The sequence below is a fragment of the Cydia fagiglandana genome, chromosome 3 (genome assembly GCF_963556715.1).
Source record: "Cydia fagiglandana chromosome 3, ilCydFagi1.1, whole genome shotgun sequence".
Classification (NCBI taxonomy): domain Eukaryota; kingdom Metazoa; phylum Arthropoda; class Insecta; order Lepidoptera; family Tortricidae; genus Cydia; species Cydia fagiglandana.
In genome coordinates, this window is record NC_085934.1 from 11,578,361 (window position 1) to 11,596,797 (window position 18,437).

Here is an 18,437-nt window from a genome sequence, read left to right on the forward strand (position 1 = left end):
ACGTTTTGTTGGAGAAATTGACTTGACTGTTCGCCGTTCGTTCGACATTCTTACCACTTCTTTACGAAATAAAAATTGTTGGTCGATTGCAGTACTGAGATTCCGAATTAGACAATTTGCCGTAATTCCTAAGGTAGGACGTAATCTGTTGCATTTATACAAAAAAATGGGGAAAGAATACCTGCTCGATAGCAGAGTAATAATAAAAACATGTAATTGGTGAAACCGTCTGATTTCTCTTGCTTACGCGTCAAAATCTTTTTTTCAGGAGTTTTATCATGATTCAATAAACATTTGTATAATAGAAATGTAGGCTCTTTTGTGTACTACTTGTTTCAACTGCTATACCGCACTGAATCCGGCGCTGACAGTTTTCTGCAGCTAACATATTTTCAAGTAAGGTATGTCTTCAAAATAATAAATAGTAGAACATTGTATATTAGCCTGTATTCATGTTTATAGTAAGACAATATTAAGATTCGTATGTTTGAAATATTTAATTTTAGTATTTTTTTTATGGTTGGGGCCATAACATTTTAGTATTTTTTTTTATGGTTGGGGCCATAACTTTTTAAAACTTTAAATCAAAATCTTTCTTCGTACTTAATAGTGTTTGTATAACGACATCTCTCCTTAATATGTCTTTATTGATTGTAGCGAAAATGGCTGATAAAGAACAAGTGATATCGGCACTTCGAGCCACACTGCTCTCAGTAAAAGGAGCTCTGACCATCAAACAATGTAACAGTAAGTACAAAATAGTTTTTTTGTATATTTTGAATAGTATACATACTATAAAAGTCCTTCGAGAAGTGCATGCTAGGGGAACTAGAAACTACAACAACACATGGTGTGAGAAAAATGTGAACTCAAGGTCAAGGGCTTACATTATTAATTTATTAGATAAATTTCTAAAAATATCTAATTCTTACAGTGGTGTCCTGTTGGGAAGGAACCTTAATTGCCTGAAAATTGGTCAAGCCTTACATATGTATAGTAATTATAGGGTGGGATAGCAAGCAGAATGCCATACAGAATGGCTTCAATTTAACCAAGAGCAAGTGACCTGGGTAAAAAATAAAAGTCCAAAAGCATTACAGAGTACATTTAGATCACATTATGCACACTAATAATTTAATGTTTAACATTACCTTGCTTGCTTTCCATTGGGGAAATAGGTATCGAGTCTGCAATGAAATTCATAATTTTAAGTTAGGTGCTGTTTGGGCTGGCAGAGTTGGACTTACAGACTGATTTTATTTTCTACAGGGGATTACCGCGAACTTCAAGGAGAGTGGATACCGTTTAAAAAGCTGGGTTATCCGACACTGGATAGGCTCTTTGTTGATGTTCCCGGTTTCAAAGTGACCCAAATTAATGGGGAATGGTATGTTGATGCGATAGCAAGTCAGGAAACCCAACACATTGCAGCTATGGTGTCCCGTCAAAAATCTAGCAAGAAGCCAACACCAAGGTTTAATTTCACTGTAAGATAAATGTTTCTCTCATTAAACAGGGTAATCAACTTTTTTTGTAACATGTTTCTTTAGTTATGCCAAGGTTATGCCTTCAGACACAATCGTAAAAGAGACTGTCCTTATTAGAATTACATAATAGGGTACCTATGTCAGCAAAAAAAAGTTGATTAGCCTGAAAATTCAAAATGATATTTTTGAAGTGGATACATCTTTGTAAAGAATTGTATAGGGTTACAGTTCAGAATTTATCATGAACAATATTTCAAACCAAAGGTTTTATTCAGTTTTAGTACCTTTCAATGTATATAGTTATTACTTCATTGTGATTTGTGAGTTTGTTGTGGTAATGACTCAACAAAGTATGTATTTTCTACTAAGCTTAGTGCGAGGTCTACAGCTTCTAGCCTATTTAGGAGTTATCACTTGTAAAGTGGTTCAAAACTTAACACACTAAAGAGGGAACATAAGAGGTATCCACTTATATGTGACGTCCCACGGAAAAGGTACCTTATGGTGATTGGCGCTTACGCTATTATTAACGCCGCTCCAATATTATTGCGGCGCTATGCGACGTAAGCGCCGGCCGCCATAAGGTACCTTTTTCGTGTAACGTCTCATATGTTATGGTTGTAGGTAGTTAAAATAATGCAGGGGTTTCTGAGTTAGAAATTAGAAAGCCCTGCATTATTTTTATCATTGTTATGTTTTTTAGAATCGGTTTCCCAAAAAAGAAGGGTCGTGGCGCAAACCCGCAACCACCGGGTCATACGCCAGCTATAACAACGCAAGCTATAATTACAATAATCAGTACTCAAACCAATATTACCGAGCGAAAGGCGGAACACCATTCAACAACAATTATAGCAACAAGGTAAATACATATCTATAATGCTTCATTTACATTAGTTAACGTCTAACCAAGCTTGGATGCTATTTGTAATATTACTAATATTTTTCAAGACCTCGACCATCACGGGTTGAATTCCCGGTTAGTGAATATATAGTTTCAAAGGACTGTCTCATTTCAAACAGTGAGAATCATACTATCATTGTCTTACACAAGTACTAGCACCCAAAAGAAAAGGATGAGTCTATAGCTTTTTTGTTCTTATTTACTGACAAATTTGGTTTGACAGACTGTACTTAATTTTCTTTACATGATTTTAGCATAATAATAAATTCAGTAAACCATACGAAACGAAACCCCCCTTAACGAAAACGACATCGAAACCATTGACCGAAAATACTGAGAGAACGGAAAGGAGAACATATAATGCTGTTACCAATCCAGTCAACCCTCCCGCGCCAGCGAGGGAGCCAGAAAGGCTCTCTGAAAGGGTACCCCTGGCACCTGTCAATATGCACTCAGAAGACGTAAGTACACTTCATGTCCTCATGATTTCTGCGCGCGGCTCTTTATAATAGGTACGTGAGTTACATGACAATTGCTGGCCACCTCTTCTAACTAGTACATTGCGTGGGAGAAGGATGATCTCGTCACGCTCAATAATCGACATGTCGTGGCGCCCAGTTTCTGCTAGTACCCATCCCAATGAGTCTCATATTATATGGTTTACGTAGGTATGTACCTACATAACATATTAATATGAATGCGAGGCACACAAACCATGACCACTTTCTTAAACTATTCCAATCGTTTCTATTTTAGGATTATTATATACTAGAATCTCAAAGAAAATTATCAGGAGGCACCTGTATCTTATGCTACATGCATTCAACACCAATCAAACGGATGATTGGCTAGACTTTTATGTACATTCTCAAATGATTGCAGGTTAAACATTCCATACGCACAGAAAATGAGCCTGACATTAAGCAAAGCTCTAAGATGTCGGCTTCACAAAGATTGTCCAGCCTGAGAGACCGACTGAACACTGTTGATCTCATACCTTTGCCCCTACCGGCTACTAATAACGATTTTGTTGTAAGTATCAGGGATGTTACGAATATTCGCATCCGCACCCGCGGAAGTTCCGCATCAATTTTATGCGGATGCGGATGTCGAACAAGTGTGTACAGAAACGTCTTACTGGCGAGCTATGAGTTCAATATAAACCAAAACCTATTTATAGGAGCACAGCGGTCCCGTAACACATGTAGCACCAGCATACAGCTTAGAACCACCACCAGACTCCAGCTCTTCAGTGGACAAGTTGGAATGGACCTGTCGAAAGCTTGGATTAGCGCAGCCCGTCTACAAGGTGCACGACATTCGACCGAAACGAGGACCCGTCAGTTACGACTGCTCAATTAAGGTATAACCGCTTATTGGTTTCATATTTCCATGTTATATAACACGCTAATAGATATGCACCGTCAGCTCAATTTCATTCTCGTATTTACCGTCACTACCGTCAGCAAAAATGCATGTTAGTATGCAGAGTGTTAAGGTTAAAATTATATATATCAACTGCAGGTTGGTACGGCCTACTCGACGTCGTCATATCCAGATTCATCGCCGTCCCAAGAGTTGGCCAAGGAAGTGGCGGCAGTGAAGCTGCTGGTGGAGATAGAGAGCGCGCAGTCGGGCGGCATGCCCACCTCCTCGCCGGGCAATGCCGTCGCCTCCCTCGCGGACCTCGTGGCCGAACACGAGGCCGGCCTCTGGGCCAGCACCGTGCCACACTTATATCGGTACGATCTATATAACACTTGAAGTTTTGGCTTTAACAGTTCAGTAGATAAATTGATAAACTGCACAGTTTTATGATTAAAATGTATACGCTTTGTCATATTACATATTCCCTTCTGTTTCGTAAATAATTATATTGAAGTTATTTCTTTCATGAAAACTTTATCAAATCATAAACTAAGAGTATTATGTAATGTAATGCATAATATTAGAACCCCAAGTGGTTTTAACCACACCAAACTAAACTAGGTACTGACCTACTATTTTTATTTTACTCTTCAAGGGGACAAAGTTTTGATGAATGTGTGCATGCATTCTCTTATATTTAAAGAGAGGACGCCAATAAGCATATCCTTTTTGAATTATAAGATTTAGTCAGTACAGGAAACAATTCAATTCCAATAATTTATTGAGTTAGATATTGGCAATAAAAAACAGGTGCCCTAAATATCATATCAATTAGAGTGCGTTTTGTGATTTATTCTGCAATTTAAAACGATTCGCGTTAGGTAATCGTATACGGTACTTGTAAGTTCTTTGGTAACTTATTCAGACATGCAATTTTGCTATTGACGTGACTCATTAACTACTTGATTTAAAACCTGAACACACTAACTAAACACTCACTCGAGTCGATTTCCTTGCTTATACTTGCTTATATTTTTATATCTAAGAAATGCATGACGCAAAATTACCTTCAATTCAATCATGTACTATATTGTAAAACTTCAGTCCTTCCTAGTAAATGTAACAATTTAAACCCCATAATTTAACTTACACTTGACATTGTCATGTTATAAATAATGGAAGTGGTGATGTAGTGCTGAATTATGTTTTTAGACAAAAGTTTGGAGAGAATTTGCCCAGTAACTGGCAAGAACTGGTGGAAAATTGTCCCCGAATATTAAAAGACAGAGTGGTTAACGGACTATTAGTACTTCTCCCTAACAAAGAGGTATGTAGAGAAGATATCTCTTGCTAATTATTGACACCACTCCTGTAGATTTCTTATTGTACACTTCTTTTACAAGCAGGGTAACGAAAGTTAAGGCTATAAAATTCAATTATGCGACAAATATATTTTGAGCCAATAATTGTATTTTATAGATTAACTGTCGTTCGCTAGATTCTATATACTTGTATAGATGGATGTATACTATGAATCACTGACCTCTATTATATTATTAGGGGGTATGGAGTTTGGTTTGGTTAACACTAGTTTGCTGCAGGGTTTTAGCAGATGATAACACACGTTTTAATTTGGACCTTATTCTAAGAAATTAATTAACTTCTATTTAGCCCCATGACATGTGTCAAAACAACAGATAAACTAGTCTAACTAACAGTCTATGTACCTATCTGTTCAATTATACTAGACTAGAATACTAGATAATAGAGATCAGTGATCATTATAAACATCTCAAAATCTTCGTCTTGATTCAAAAGCGATTTCATCACATTGCTATCATTTCGTGACATATTTATTGCTTTAAAATAACTTGGCCCTGTTTTTTGATTAATTTTCAAAAGTTCAAATAACTTGCACGTTGCACCGATCATGATTTAGTTTAGAGTGACGCAGCTGTGAAGTACTTATAACAGTTATAACCTATAAATAAGACTATAATGTAGATTACAAAAGATCAGACATTTTATTCGTATCGAGTCTGAGTTTGTCTGAAGTAGATGTTGAAGTGGTTTTCGTTTGCAGGGCGCGCCGCCGCTGTTACACGAGAGCAGTTTGTCGGACGACACAAGCGACAGCGATTTGCCGCCACTTAAGTTCCCTGAAGAGGCTTACTGGAATGTTTTCGTTACCGTTGCCAATTCTCCACTCGAAATTTGGCTCCGGATTGTAGGGCCAAATTACAGTGTAAGTATGAATATGTATATCGTAGAGAAGAGGAAGCTTAATGGTGCAGGTGATTTACCCCCTTATTCATAAACGCACTACAAACCTCAATTAGCTAATAATCGTTTGTCTCTGTCTGTCATTTCGATTATATTTGTATTTGTAAGAAAGGGATAAAACATAATTTAACTAAATCAGGCCCGTAAAGTTTTATGAATAAGGGGGTAAGTATATTTCCTTCTATTTTATGAGTACCTATTTAAACATCATCAGGAGGCCGATTTTATTTAACAACTTGTGAAGGTTTTTGATTGCACTTTTTGTTGCGCGTGTGACGCCTAATCCAAATTCCTTAACCTTTTGGACGCCATTGACCAATATATCCGCACCGCAGGTTCAACGCCAGAGACTGATTGATTAATCGGTCATAGACCACAGAGCAACATAGACCTACGTGCACATGCATAAAGTTGAATTTCAGTTTTGACACTTCGGTGACGTGGCGTCCGCGTGACAGCATTTGTGTTTGATTCGGCGACGAAAAGGTTAACAATCAGAATCGGCCTCAAGACTGCTGTCGCTTTGAAATTATTTTTCGTAATAACGACTCAGTATACGTATTAGATATAGTATAACGACTCTTAATAGATTCGCATAGTGGGTTAAGAGCAGTGTTGGCAAAAAATCAATTCGAATTGACGATTGACGATTGAGGATTGACCGATCAATCCGAATTGACGATTGACGAAACTAATTCTAAATCTACTGATTGAGGATTGACGATTACTAATCGTTAATTCGAATTGATCGGTCAATCCTCAATCGTCAATTCGGATTACTTTCTATGTACCTACCTAATGTCCTTTTTATTTAGGCCATTTTTCGAAACTAGCCAAATACGTTCAAAAGCGGTGTCTGAGTTTACCAAAGGTTCCGAAACATGTTTCCGACGGCAATATGAAGGACATATCCTTTTTGGAACATTTTCGGGACTTTCCTTGAAATTAACCAATAGCGTTCAAAATCGATATCTGAGGTGCCCAAAGGTTTCAAAACTTGTTTCCGAGGGAAATATTGAGAGATGCCCTTTTTTGGGACATTTCTAGAAATTACCGGATTGCGTTTAAAATCGATATCTGAGGTAACCAGAGGTTTCTAAACATCTTTTGAACTGCAATATTGAAAGGTGTCCGTTTTGGGACATTTTAGTGACATTCTTTGAAAGTGACTGCTTGCATTCAAAATCGATATCTGAGGTGCAAAACATGGTTTCAACGGCAATATTTAGATTCTACACTTTAGCCGCGTACTTACTTTACTACCTGCATTACGTCACCCTGCTGATAACAAGATGCGTTCTAAAAACGTACGAGTGCGAAAGAGATAGCATGATTCTAATCCTTTTATTGTTCTAGTGGTGTCCAGTTTGAGTCCAGTAGAGATAAGACATTCGGTCTTCAACCCTTGTTGTTTGTTGGTGTGTGACTGTGTGTGTTTGTTTTAAATTGGACTGTGGATTTTCTTTTGGCGTTGGCTTGTTATACGGAGTTTTGGATTTACTTCTGGACTGTTTCATACGATTAACTTGGCGTGACTTTGAGGATTGGACATCGCAGTTGTTCTTACGGTAAGTAACATTTACCAACTATTATTTGTCGTAAAGGTTAACATTGAATATCTATAGGTACATTTTTTTTATTCTAGAACAATGTTATGTGCGTTTAAAAATTTCACTTTGTTATTTTCGTGTGCAAGATTAATGGATAAAAAATAATTATGAGAATACATCTGGAAGATAACTTCTATACGATATTATAATTATGTCTAAATCAATAAAAAAATATCATATTTCGGGCTCCCTTCGATTTCATTTGATGCTTGTTATGTTTTTATGACAGATTGTTATTGTGAGATAAATGAATAAATAATATCCATAATAACAAGTAAAGTTCAATATATAAAGCCTTGCCAGTATTACAGTGAATACCGGGGGATATCCCGATACTTACTGTAATACTCGCAAGGCATTCAATAAAAATAAATCATTCTTTTGGGCAACCTTTGGGCACCTCAGATATAAATTTTGAACGCAATCGGTTGGTTTCAAGAAATGTCCCAAAATGTCCCAAAACAGGGCATCTCGGAATATTACCGTGGGAAACATGATTCGGAACCTTAGCGTAGGTAAAAAGTCATTTCTCGGTATTGCCGTCAGAAACATGTTTCGAAACCTTTGGGCACCTCAGATATCGATTTTGAACGCAATCGGTTAATTTTAAGAAATGTCCCATAAATGTCCAAAAAAAAAGGAAACTACGTCTGTATTGCCGTCGGAAACATGTTACCTACCATATGAACCTTTGGAAATCTCAGATATCGTTTTAAAGTGCCAACGAATAATTTAAAAAAATGTCCCGAAATGGAAGGGACATCTTTCGGGACCTATGGTCGACATCGATTACGAATATGAACGTAATCGGCCAATTTCGAAAAATGTCCCAAAAAGGGACATCAGTCAATACTGATATCAGGAACATGTTTTCGAACCTCTGGGAACCTCAGATATCGACTTTAAGTCCAGTAAGTAAGTCCCAAAAAAGGACACCTTTGAAAAGTAATCTTAGGGACTATGGTTAATCTAGATTGAGAATTGATTTAATCGGAATTGAGGATTGATGCGTTAATTCCGATTGATTCAATAGGATTGACGCGTCAATCTGAATTGAATCAATTCGAATTGATCAATCCGGATTGATCAATTCGGATTGACGCGTCAATTCGATTGATCAATCCGGATTGATTTAGTTCAGATTGATGCCAACACTGGTTAAGAGCCAACAGGAGTGGTCATTTCTCCATACAAACGTACTCGACTGTTTCCTCCGTGGGTTTTGATGCTAGAGCAATGATTTTTTCAACACATTAATATTGTCAATATCTGTGTCGGACTGTTTTGCTTTTTAGGGTTCCGTACCCAAAGGGTAAAACGGGACCCTATTACTAAAACTTTGCTGTCCGTCCGTCCGTCCGTCTGTCACCAGATTGTATCTCACGAACCGTGATAGCTAGACTGTTGAAATTTTCACAGATGATATTTCTGTTGCCGCTTTAACAACAAATACTAAAAACAGAATAAAATAAAGATTTAAGTGGGGCTCCCATACAACAAACGTGATTTTTGACCGTAGTATTCAAAACTGATATAAATTAGCCAAAGAAGCAAAATGCTCCGACACAGATAATTTCATAATCATTTAGATTTCCAAATTTGGTTACGATTGGTTAAGTTTTGGGGGAGGAAACAGTCGAGTACGAAACCTCGATTTTTGAGATTTTTACGCAGGATTTTTCGCCTTGTCTTTATCGCACTAGTTTTAGGAGCCGCTTCCGTTAGAGAAACGGGTATATTTACCTAAAATATTTAAAACTCGGCTCCTGTTTCGTCTTAAACGTGTACAAATATTTGATTGCAGGATGCCTTCGAAACTTTACTTGCCGATATGGAGAGATTTTATAAACATGGCGGCACATCCGTTGATAAAAATATGATTATCAAAAATGCGTGGTAGGTTTCTCGATATTTTGATTTGAAACTGTCAATATAACCTGCAAAACTGTATTACTTATCAATATTTTTTAAGGTACGCTGTTAACATAGATAACGATGAATGGCAACGAGCGAAAATCTTGGAAATCGAAGAAGATTCAGCGGCTGTTTTTTTGGGCGACCACGGAGACGACGATGTTGTAGACTTAAACAAAATCAAGATTCTTGAGCCACAGTTTAGAAAACTTCCCGCGCAGGTATTCTACACAATGTTAACTTGTTGTGGTAGGGCTATTCTTAGTTAAGAATTGGGACTTCAAAATTCTTAGTTTGGTCAGCTCTCGCCAATACGAGTATCAGAGCTAGCCTCTATCAATCATTTCCAATAAAACATCTCTTACCTGTTGTTTTACCGAACTAAAAAACAATAAAATTGGTACCATATCAGCATATCACATTTAGCTAGTACAGTCAGCAGCAGAAGTTGCTAATTGGGCCAGGTGTTCAAAATGATCTTGACTCGACTTTATTGTTATGAGAATAAGAGCGTGTCAAAGGTAAGGTTGCCCGCTTAGCAACTTCTGCTGCTGACTGTGATATCTAAAAACACTGTTACAACAATATTCCTTAATAATCTAAAAATTCTAAACAAATGGCATTTGGAATGATAAATAGTCTTGTCAGATGGAAGTGGAACTTATTACCCAAATCGCACTAAATGGTAATGTGGGTATTTAGCCTCATTGTTCATATAGGCCATCCTGTGTCGGCTGGAGGGCGCGGAGGAGCTGGCGGCCAGCGCGGCGGGCGCGGAGCTGGTGCAGCGCCGGCTGCCCGGGGAGGTAATCATCATTATTTACAATACAAGAACGTTCCTAATATTTTAAATGTAAACAAGGGTCACCTCTGGTCACTAAATAACAATGACAAACATCATAAGTAATAAACACCGAATTATGTCTTCCTCGCAGCGCTTTGTACGTCTTTTTACTAAGAAGAGAAGATTTTTTGCAATAACTCAAAACCGGCTAGACTTATTATGCTATAGATTGCTTCAATTAAAACTATTTAGTAAGTTTTTGACGCTTCGAGCGATCCATCCCATTGGGTCGAATATTGATGCCATCTCAGATAAAACGCTTCTATTAGTGGGAATCCTCCGGAATTTAAAATCGGAGTAACTTGTTTTTGAATTTCTATAAGGGTTTCTGTTTTGGGACTTGGGACAGGCTATGGGTCACGGGCTTAATTCTCGCGCTAATGAACCCATCTCGTTTAATATTGTAATTTTATAGAGAACTTGAAGAATACATGATTTGTATCAGGTGCTGGTGGCGATGCCCGGACCGCGCCACGACCCCGACGATCACACCGTGGCCGTGGTGCTCTACGACACGTCCACGCAGCGCGACCTCAACCTCAATAAGGAGATCGTGCACGATTTCTGCATCGCCGGCGCTTTCACTGTCACTCAGGTACAGCAAGATGTAAAATTGTATAGTATAGGCACATTATTAATGTGCCTAATTATGAACGAATTCATTCATAAAGTGACCATACAATTTTGGGGCAGGGTGTACAAACGATAGCGAGCGATGATCCGCTTACATGTACACGCACCGAACCTTAACTTTAACGGGGAATACGTGTCCGACTTCTGCATTCTCACTACACGATATGACGGAGCTCCCACGACTGACACACTTCACATCACGCACACACACATCACACTCGGGTTCACCGTCGCACACTTGTTTTACATGATTTTAACATTTTACCAACGGATCGTATTCGTTTTAAAGACTGGGCGTGAGTCTAACACAAGATAGCGGCACGGCTTGTTAGTCTCGTCTGTCTCGCACTGTGTCTATACCGGAGAGGGCATTTTTTTGACAGTTTTGTTAGAATGTAAAAAGACACTATTTATCAGGTCAACCGTAAATGATAACTGTTTGTTAAATATCTGGTGTCGGATTGTGCAGAAACCGTGCGAGGTGGAGGTGGGGTGCGTGACGGAGGAGGGGCGCGTGTGGGTGTCGCGCGCGGGCGCTGCGGCGCTGGTGCGCGACGCGCTGGCGCTGCTCACGGCCGGGCCCTACCGCCGCCAGCTGCCCGCCGCGCCGCAGGCCCCGCCCGCCGCGCCGCACACGCTCTACATCGTGCGCACGCTGTCGGGCGACTGGTGAGTCCATGCTCGGGAGCGACACGTGTGGGTGTCGCGCGCGGGCGCGGCGGCGCTGGTGCGCGACGCGCTGGCGCTGCTCACGGCCGGGCCCTACCGCCGCCAGCTGCCCGCCGCGCCGCAGGCCCCGCCCGCCGCGCCGCACACGCTCTACATCGTGCGCACGCTGTCGGGCGACTGGTGAGTCCATGCTCGGGAGCGACACGTGTGGGTGTCGCGCGCGGGCGCGGCGGCGCTGGTGCGCGACGCGCTGGCGCTGCTCACGGCCGGGCCCTACCGCCGCCAGCTGCCCGCCGCGCCGCAGGCCCCGCCCGCCGCGCCGCACACGCTCTACATCGTGCGCACGCTGTCGGGCGACTGGTGAGTCCATGCTCGGGAGCGACACGTGTGGGTGTCGCGCGCGGGCGCGGCGGCGCTGGTGCGCGACGCGCTGGCGCTGCTCACGGCCGGGCCCTACCGCCGCCAGCTGCCCGCCGCGCCGCAGGCCCCGCCCGCCGCGCCGCACACGCTCTACATCGTGCGCACGCTGTCGGGCGACTGGTGAGTCCATGCTCGGGAGCGACACGTGTGGGTGTCGCGCGCGGGCGCGGCGGCGCTGGTGCGCGACGCGCTGGCGCTGCTCACGGCCGGGCCCTACCGCCGCCAGCTGCCCGCCGCGCCGCAGGCCCCGCCCGCCGCGCCGCACACGCTCTACATCGTGCGCACGCTGTCGGGCGACTGGTGAGTCCATGCTCGGGAGCGACACGTGTGGGTGTCGCGCGCGGGCGCGGCGGCGCTGGTGCGCGACGCGCTGGCGCTGCTCACGGCCGGGCCCTACCGCCGCCAGCTGCCCGCCGCGCCGCAGGCCCCGCCCGCCGCGCCGCACACGCTCTACATCGTGCGCACGCTGTCGGGCGACTGGTGAGTCCATGCTCGGGAGCGACACGTGTGGGTGTCGCGCGCGGGCGCGGCGGCGCTGGTGCGCGACGCGCTGGCGCTGCTCACGGCCGGGCCCTACCGCCGCCAGCTGCCCGCCGCGCCGCAGGCCCCGCCCGCCGCGCCGCACACGCTCTACATCGTGCGCACGCTGTCGGGCGACTGGTGAGTCCATGCTCGGGAGCGACACGTGTGGGTGTCGCGCGCGGGCGCGGCGGCACTGGTGCGCGACGCGCTGGCGCTGCTCACGGCCGGGCCCTACCGCCGCCAGCTGCCCGCCGCGCCGCACACGCTCTACATCGTGCGCACGCTGTCGGGCGACTGGTGAGTCCATGCTCGGGAGCGACACGTGTGGGTGTCGCGCGCGGGCGCTGCGGCGCTGGTGCGCGACGCGCTGGCGCTGCTCACGGCCGGGCCCTACCGCCGCCAGCTGCCCGCCGCGCCGCAGGCCCCGCCCGCCGCGCCGCACACGCTCTACATCGTGCGCACGCTGTCGGGCGACTGGTGAGTCCATGCTCGGGAGCGACACGTGTGGGTGTCGCGCGCGGGCGCGGCGGCGCTGGTGCGCGACGCGCTGGCGCTGCTCACGGCCGGGCCCTACCGCCGCCAGCTGCCCGCCGCGCCGCAGGCCCCGCCCGCCGCGCCGCACACGCTCTACATCGTGCGCACGCTGTCGGGCGACTGGTGAGTCCATGCTCGGGAGCGACACGTGTGGGTGTCGCGCGCGGGCGCGGCGGCGCTGGTGCGCGACGCGCTGGCGCTGCTCACGGCCGGGCCCTACCGCCGCCAGCTGCCCGCCGCGCCGCAGGCCCCGCCCGCCTCGCCGCACACGCTCTACATCGTGCGCACGCTGTCGAGCGACTGGTGAGTCCATGCTCGGGAGCGACACGTGTGGGTGTCGCGCGCGGGCGCGGCGGCGCTGGTGCGCGACGCGCTGGCGCTGCTCACGGCCGTGCCCTACCGCGGTCCGAGGTTTATTTGGCGCAAAGTCGTGGCCTGATCGTATCGTCGCTGTTTAGAGAGTCTGCCTGTCGTTGCCAGTTTTATAAAAAATACCGCTATCTGTTGCCAGTGTTTGGATAACCCTGAGGTTTCTAAACAATGGTTTGTTTCTAGGGTCCGTTGCACGATCATCAGCGGGCTCGACGGCGAGGGCACGGTGCGCACGCAGCTGGTGGACAGCGGGCTGGTGCTGCGCGCGCCGCTGTCCTCGCTCGTGCCGCTCGCCGCCTTCAGCCAGGCTTTGGACTCGTACCCGCATCAGGTATGCTAAAGACCATCTCAAAATGTTCTAACCGTACAGTCTGCTCTAACTTAAAATATGTGTATCAAGCGACTGGGCATCACTCTTCCTTGTAGCGTACTAATTGTAAGCTGATTTACCCTTGGCTAAACTTCGAGAAAGGCGCGGGGAAGACGATACCGGTGGTTCAGTTTGCGCTCTATTTCTACCTGTCTATAAACAATAAGGTCACGTTTGGTATTATTTTCGTATAAATTATGGTACATACCTATATGATTTTTTTAAGAAAAAAGAAATTGGATATGCCTGATACGAAAATAGTACATTGTTGCCGAGGGTTGGAAAGAAAGACCTTCTGCTAGGCATTATAGGTGCCTCGGCAGAAAATGTCCGTTTCCACTGAGTCATATGTACAGTCATCAGCAATAGTATGCAACTAGGGCCACCACTACTACTAAGTAAGAGTAGTTGTGTAAGATACTAGCAATAGTATCTTACACAACTAGGGCCGCAAAAATATGTGACACGTTCTTATTTGGAACGCAATAAGAGCGCGTCATATATTTTTGCGGCCCTAGTTGTGTAAGATACTATTGCTGATGACTGTACATAGTGGTTATGATAGCGGATATTTAGCGTCTGATGGCGGCGTCCGTTCCCAGGCCAAGCAGGTGCGGCTGGGGCCGGCGGAGCGCGCGGCGCCGGGCATGGCGGCGCGGCTGCGCGAGCTGCTGCTGGGCGCGCGCGTGCTGTGCCGCGCGCTGCCCGCGCCCGCCGCGCCCGCCGCGCCCGCCGCGCCCGCCGCGCCCGCCGCGCCGCCGCACGTCGAGCTCTTCGTGCGCACCGGCCCGCAGAACATCCTCGCCTCCGTCAACAACGCCATCCTCATGGAGTACGACTATCTGCAGCCGTGAGTACACCACACCTTTGTAGGGTGCACGTCATTTTAATATTTACGTAACGTCCGTCACGAACACGATCCGGTCAATATGACATAGAATGTGATCAATCATCCCAAAAGTCTCCATTATCAACAAAAAACATCAGAGGGCACCACCAAGACGAGCAAAGCGAAGCATAAGAGGATTGCCCATCTTTTCTCGAAGCGCTTTGTCGTTTTTTGAACCCTCATAACTTGGGTTTGGATTATACCAGATAAACAAAATTCTCGGGATATGATGTCAATAGTGGACTTACTATTATTAAGCATACAAATTTTCAATTGCATAGCTCTTATACTTTAGATTTTATTCATATCTATAATAATAATAAAGCGTATAAACAGTTAGGCTTTATTCTTCGCGTCGCAAAACCCTTTCGAAGACCCCTGACGTATAAGTTACTTTATAATGGCTGCTATTTAACTGATCACCAGATTTAATAAAATTTAATACCAAAAAAATCTACTTTACCACCCTAAAATAATGAATGATCACCAAAATTATAACACCATTTTAATGTGAAATGATTACCAATTTTAATACATTTTACTATCCTATTAAAGGAAATGACACCAAATTAATCATTATTAACCCAAAAATTGTAAATAATTACCAAATTTCAAACCCCAATTTAATGTCAATTGATAACCAAATTTTTACATCGTGCTATCCTATTAAATAAAATGACACCAAAATAATCATTGTAAACCCAAAAATAGTAAATGACCACCAAAATTAGAACTCCATTTTAATGTAAAATTATAACCAAATTTTTAAATCTTGCTATCCTATTAAAGCAAAGCAAAATTTTCTAGTAGCATTTCGTTTCTGTATGGGTTGCAGTTCAAACCTAACCTAACCCACTTTTCTAGTAACATTTCGTTTCTGTAAGGTTCGCAGTTCAAACCTAACCTAACCCACTTTTCTAGTAACATTTCGTTTCTGTAAGGTTCGCAGTTCAAACCTAACCTAACCCACTTTTCTAGTAGCATTTCTTATCTGGAAGGGTCGCAGTTCAAACCTAACCTAACCCACTTTTCTAGTAGAATTTCGTTTCTGTGTGGGTCGGAGTTCAAACCTAACCTAATCCACTTTTCTAGTAGCATTTCGTTTCTGTAAGGGTCACAGTTCAAACCTAACCTAACCCACTTTTCTAGTAGCATTTCGTTTCTGTAAGGGTCACAGTTCAAACCTAACCTAACCCACTTTTCTAGTAGCATTTCTTTTCTGTAAGGGTCGCAGTTCAAACCTAACCTAACCCACTTTTCTAGTAGCAATTCGTTTCTGTAAGGGTCGCAGTGTTAACCTAGCCCACTTAACTGATAGCAGTACAAACCTAACCTAACATACTTTTCTAGTAGCATTTCAGTATGCCTACCTAAGTTATGCGGTGCGGGGTACGGGGGTTGAGCGGGAGGGCTAGTAATTTTGGCATCATTTTACTTTATTTGGTAATATGTATAAATTTTTTGGTATCATAGTGGTTTATTTAGGTGAAAATATCGCATTTATTTGGTCTTCAAGATTTGGTGATCATTAATGATTTTTGGTAATCATTCAATATATTTGGTATTCGAATACAATTTGAAGTGCAGTCGTAATTAAAATGGTGGTACATTTGTAATTTTAGGCCTTATTTTTTTGGTGTTCAGTAATTTTATTTAGGGTACCAAAGTATTTTTTGGTGGTCATTATATTTGTAGCCCTTTATAATAGCTATGTCAGAAGTCGCTTAGAATTTGCTTCTGTAGTTTGGAACCCCTGTCATGATGTACACAGAAACAGAATAGAAAGATTACAAAAAATATTCATAAAGGCTCTTGAATTCCGAACAGGTAGAAATTACGAAAGTTACGCCTCCTCCTTAGCCAGTTACAATCTTCAATCTCTTTCCATAAGACGCTCCTGTACTGATTTAATTTTCTTATTCAAAATATTCAATAATTTAGTAGACGCCCCTGAACTTTTAGAAAATATAGATTTACGCGTACCCCGCAGAACAGAACGTAGTTGTCGAAATAAAATGTTATTTAGTATCAAAAGCAGCAGAACTAAACATGCTCAGCACTCATACATTAAACGCACATGTAGGTTGTACAATGTAAAGTGCCAAAACGTAGACATATTTAGCAGCTCACTAAGATTGTTTAAAAAATTAGTTTTTTCTTCTTTAAAATAATAAACACCTGTATGACCAGCTAAATTAAGATTTCCTCACATATCTCGTCACACATACTAGTACATATGCATGTCATTTATGCGTAGTAATAAGTTTTTATTATAATATTTGTTTCCATATAGGAAACTATAAGTCTATTACTAGAAGAATGTTACTCTATATACTTAGTTATCTGTTTTATAAGACTGTTTGGTTCTTAATAAAAAAAATTATCTAAAAACACCGATTTCGTCACTTACCTACTCACTGATGATCATCAAAAAGTCTTAGGGTACTTCCTGAAATCCTTTCGCCAATCTGATCAAATCAGGTGGTGTAAACGGAAACGTCAATTTGGCACCCCCGATTCCACGTTATTCGATTGTAAGATCATGACTGATAAAATGGAGATGCGAACGCAATTTGTGACGCTAGTATGCGCTTTTGGGGGCATTATTCTTATTTAAGAGCGCTTTACTGTCACCATAAATCTAAAATTGATGATTGAATTGTGTACAGACACCTGTAATAATATGTTACGCAACAAAGGCCGCAAAAACATGTTCTTATTGCGCTACAAATAAGATCGTGTCAGATATTGTGCCTCCAGATTCACATTTTTATGGTTTAAAACTGGTAAAGTCGAGTTCACAAACATGTTTAAAAACCAACATTATAAAACTATACCTATTTAATTACACGCCTCTAATAAGACGACAATAAGGTTGTGTAAATATGTTCTCGGAACGTGCACTTGTTAAGATGTTAGTAAACTGGATTTACTGGATACTAGTATTGGGATATTTACTTAAGCATTTATTTAAGGTGTAAAAGAAAATGATTAGTTATGAAGCATAATAATTCCAGTGAAAGGGTAAAAGACGATCAAGAAGAAAAAGGAGTGCAGAACCACGTGGAGGCGCTGCACCGGAAGAAGGAGCGCATTTTCCGGAGCTCGTCGACGGGCGAGGGCGCGCGGGGGGGCGCGGAGCGGGAGCGCTCGGGCGCGCTGCCGCCGCCGGTGCTGCCCGCGCTCGGCGAGTGCTTCGACGTCTACGTCGCCATGGCCGCCAACCCGTGGAACTTTGTGGTGAGCGACCGCGGAACGTTCGACCAAGGACCGAATATGTAGCGTAGCTATACCGACTGATTGGCCTTGGGGCTATTCATAAATTACGTCATTTCAAATTAGGGGGGGGGGGGTCTGGACATCGGATGACGGTAGCATGAAGTAGGAGGAAATGGGGTCATTTGAAGCATAATTTTTGGATGTTTATAGGGGGGGGGGGGGGTCAAAAATCGTCAAAAATCGATGACGTAATTTATGGACCGCCCCCTTGGAATGTTCACGATTCGGGGCCATCAGGAGCCTGTGCTCATGCTGTCTTGGTCAGTTTGCGGCACCAGTAGAACGCAATATTTGACGCTGATCCCTGCGACTTGATTTTATACATTTTAATTTTATCAC

The 18,437-nt window shown here is 43.4% G+C and overlaps 2 protein-coding genes across 2 annotated transcripts in view; one reads left to right on the forward strand and one right to left on the reverse strand.

Moving 5' to 3' along the window:
• Nucleotides 1–18,437, forward strand: part of LOC134680123 (tudor domain-containing protein 7-like) — a 23,844-nt gene continuing 5,407 nt past the window's right edge. Inside the window, exons 1-19 of the mRNA XM_063539175.1 lie at nucleotides 1–133; nucleotides 269–401; nucleotides 658–747; nucleotides 1,270–1,487; nucleotides 2,191–2,349; nucleotides 2,646–2,852; nucleotides 3,274–3,423; nucleotides 3,572–3,754; nucleotides 3,916–4,133; nucleotides 4,972–5,086; nucleotides 5,843–6,004; nucleotides 9,457–9,548; nucleotides 9,625–9,787; nucleotides 10,286–10,372; nucleotides 10,856–11,005; nucleotides 11,513–11,712; nucleotides 13,744–13,891; nucleotides 14,533–14,780; nucleotides 17,837–18,059. Coding sequence (XP_063395245.1) covers nucleotides 663–747; nucleotides 1,270–1,487; nucleotides 2,191–2,349; nucleotides 2,646–2,852; nucleotides 3,274–3,423; nucleotides 3,572–3,754; nucleotides 3,916–4,133; nucleotides 4,972–5,086; nucleotides 5,843–6,004; nucleotides 9,457–9,548; nucleotides 9,625–9,787; nucleotides 10,286–10,372; nucleotides 10,856–11,005; nucleotides 11,513–11,712; nucleotides 13,744–13,891; nucleotides 14,533–14,780; nucleotides 17,837–18,059 — 2,808 coding nt within the window. The 5' untranslated portion in view covers nucleotides 1–133; nucleotides 269–401; nucleotides 658–662. The remainder of the gene's footprint in view (nucleotides 134–268; nucleotides 402–657; nucleotides 748–1,269; nucleotides 1,488–2,190; nucleotides 2,350–2,645; nucleotides 2,853–3,273; nucleotides 3,424–3,571; nucleotides 3,755–3,915; nucleotides 4,134–4,971; nucleotides 5,087–5,842; nucleotides 6,005–9,456; nucleotides 9,549–9,624; nucleotides 9,788–10,285; nucleotides 10,373–10,855; nucleotides 11,006–11,512; nucleotides 11,713–13,743; nucleotides 13,892–14,532; nucleotides 14,781–17,836; nucleotides 18,060–18,437) is intronic.
• The window catches only part of LOC134680117 (splicing factor 3B subunit 6), an 11,588-nt gene continuing 10,345 nt past the window's right edge, over nucleotides 17,195–18,437 (reverse strand). Inside the window, exon 4 of the mRNA XM_063539167.1 lies at nucleotides 17,195–17,211. The gene's annotated coding sequence lies outside the window, so the exon portion shown is untranslated. The remainder of the gene's footprint in view (nucleotides 17,212–18,437) is intronic.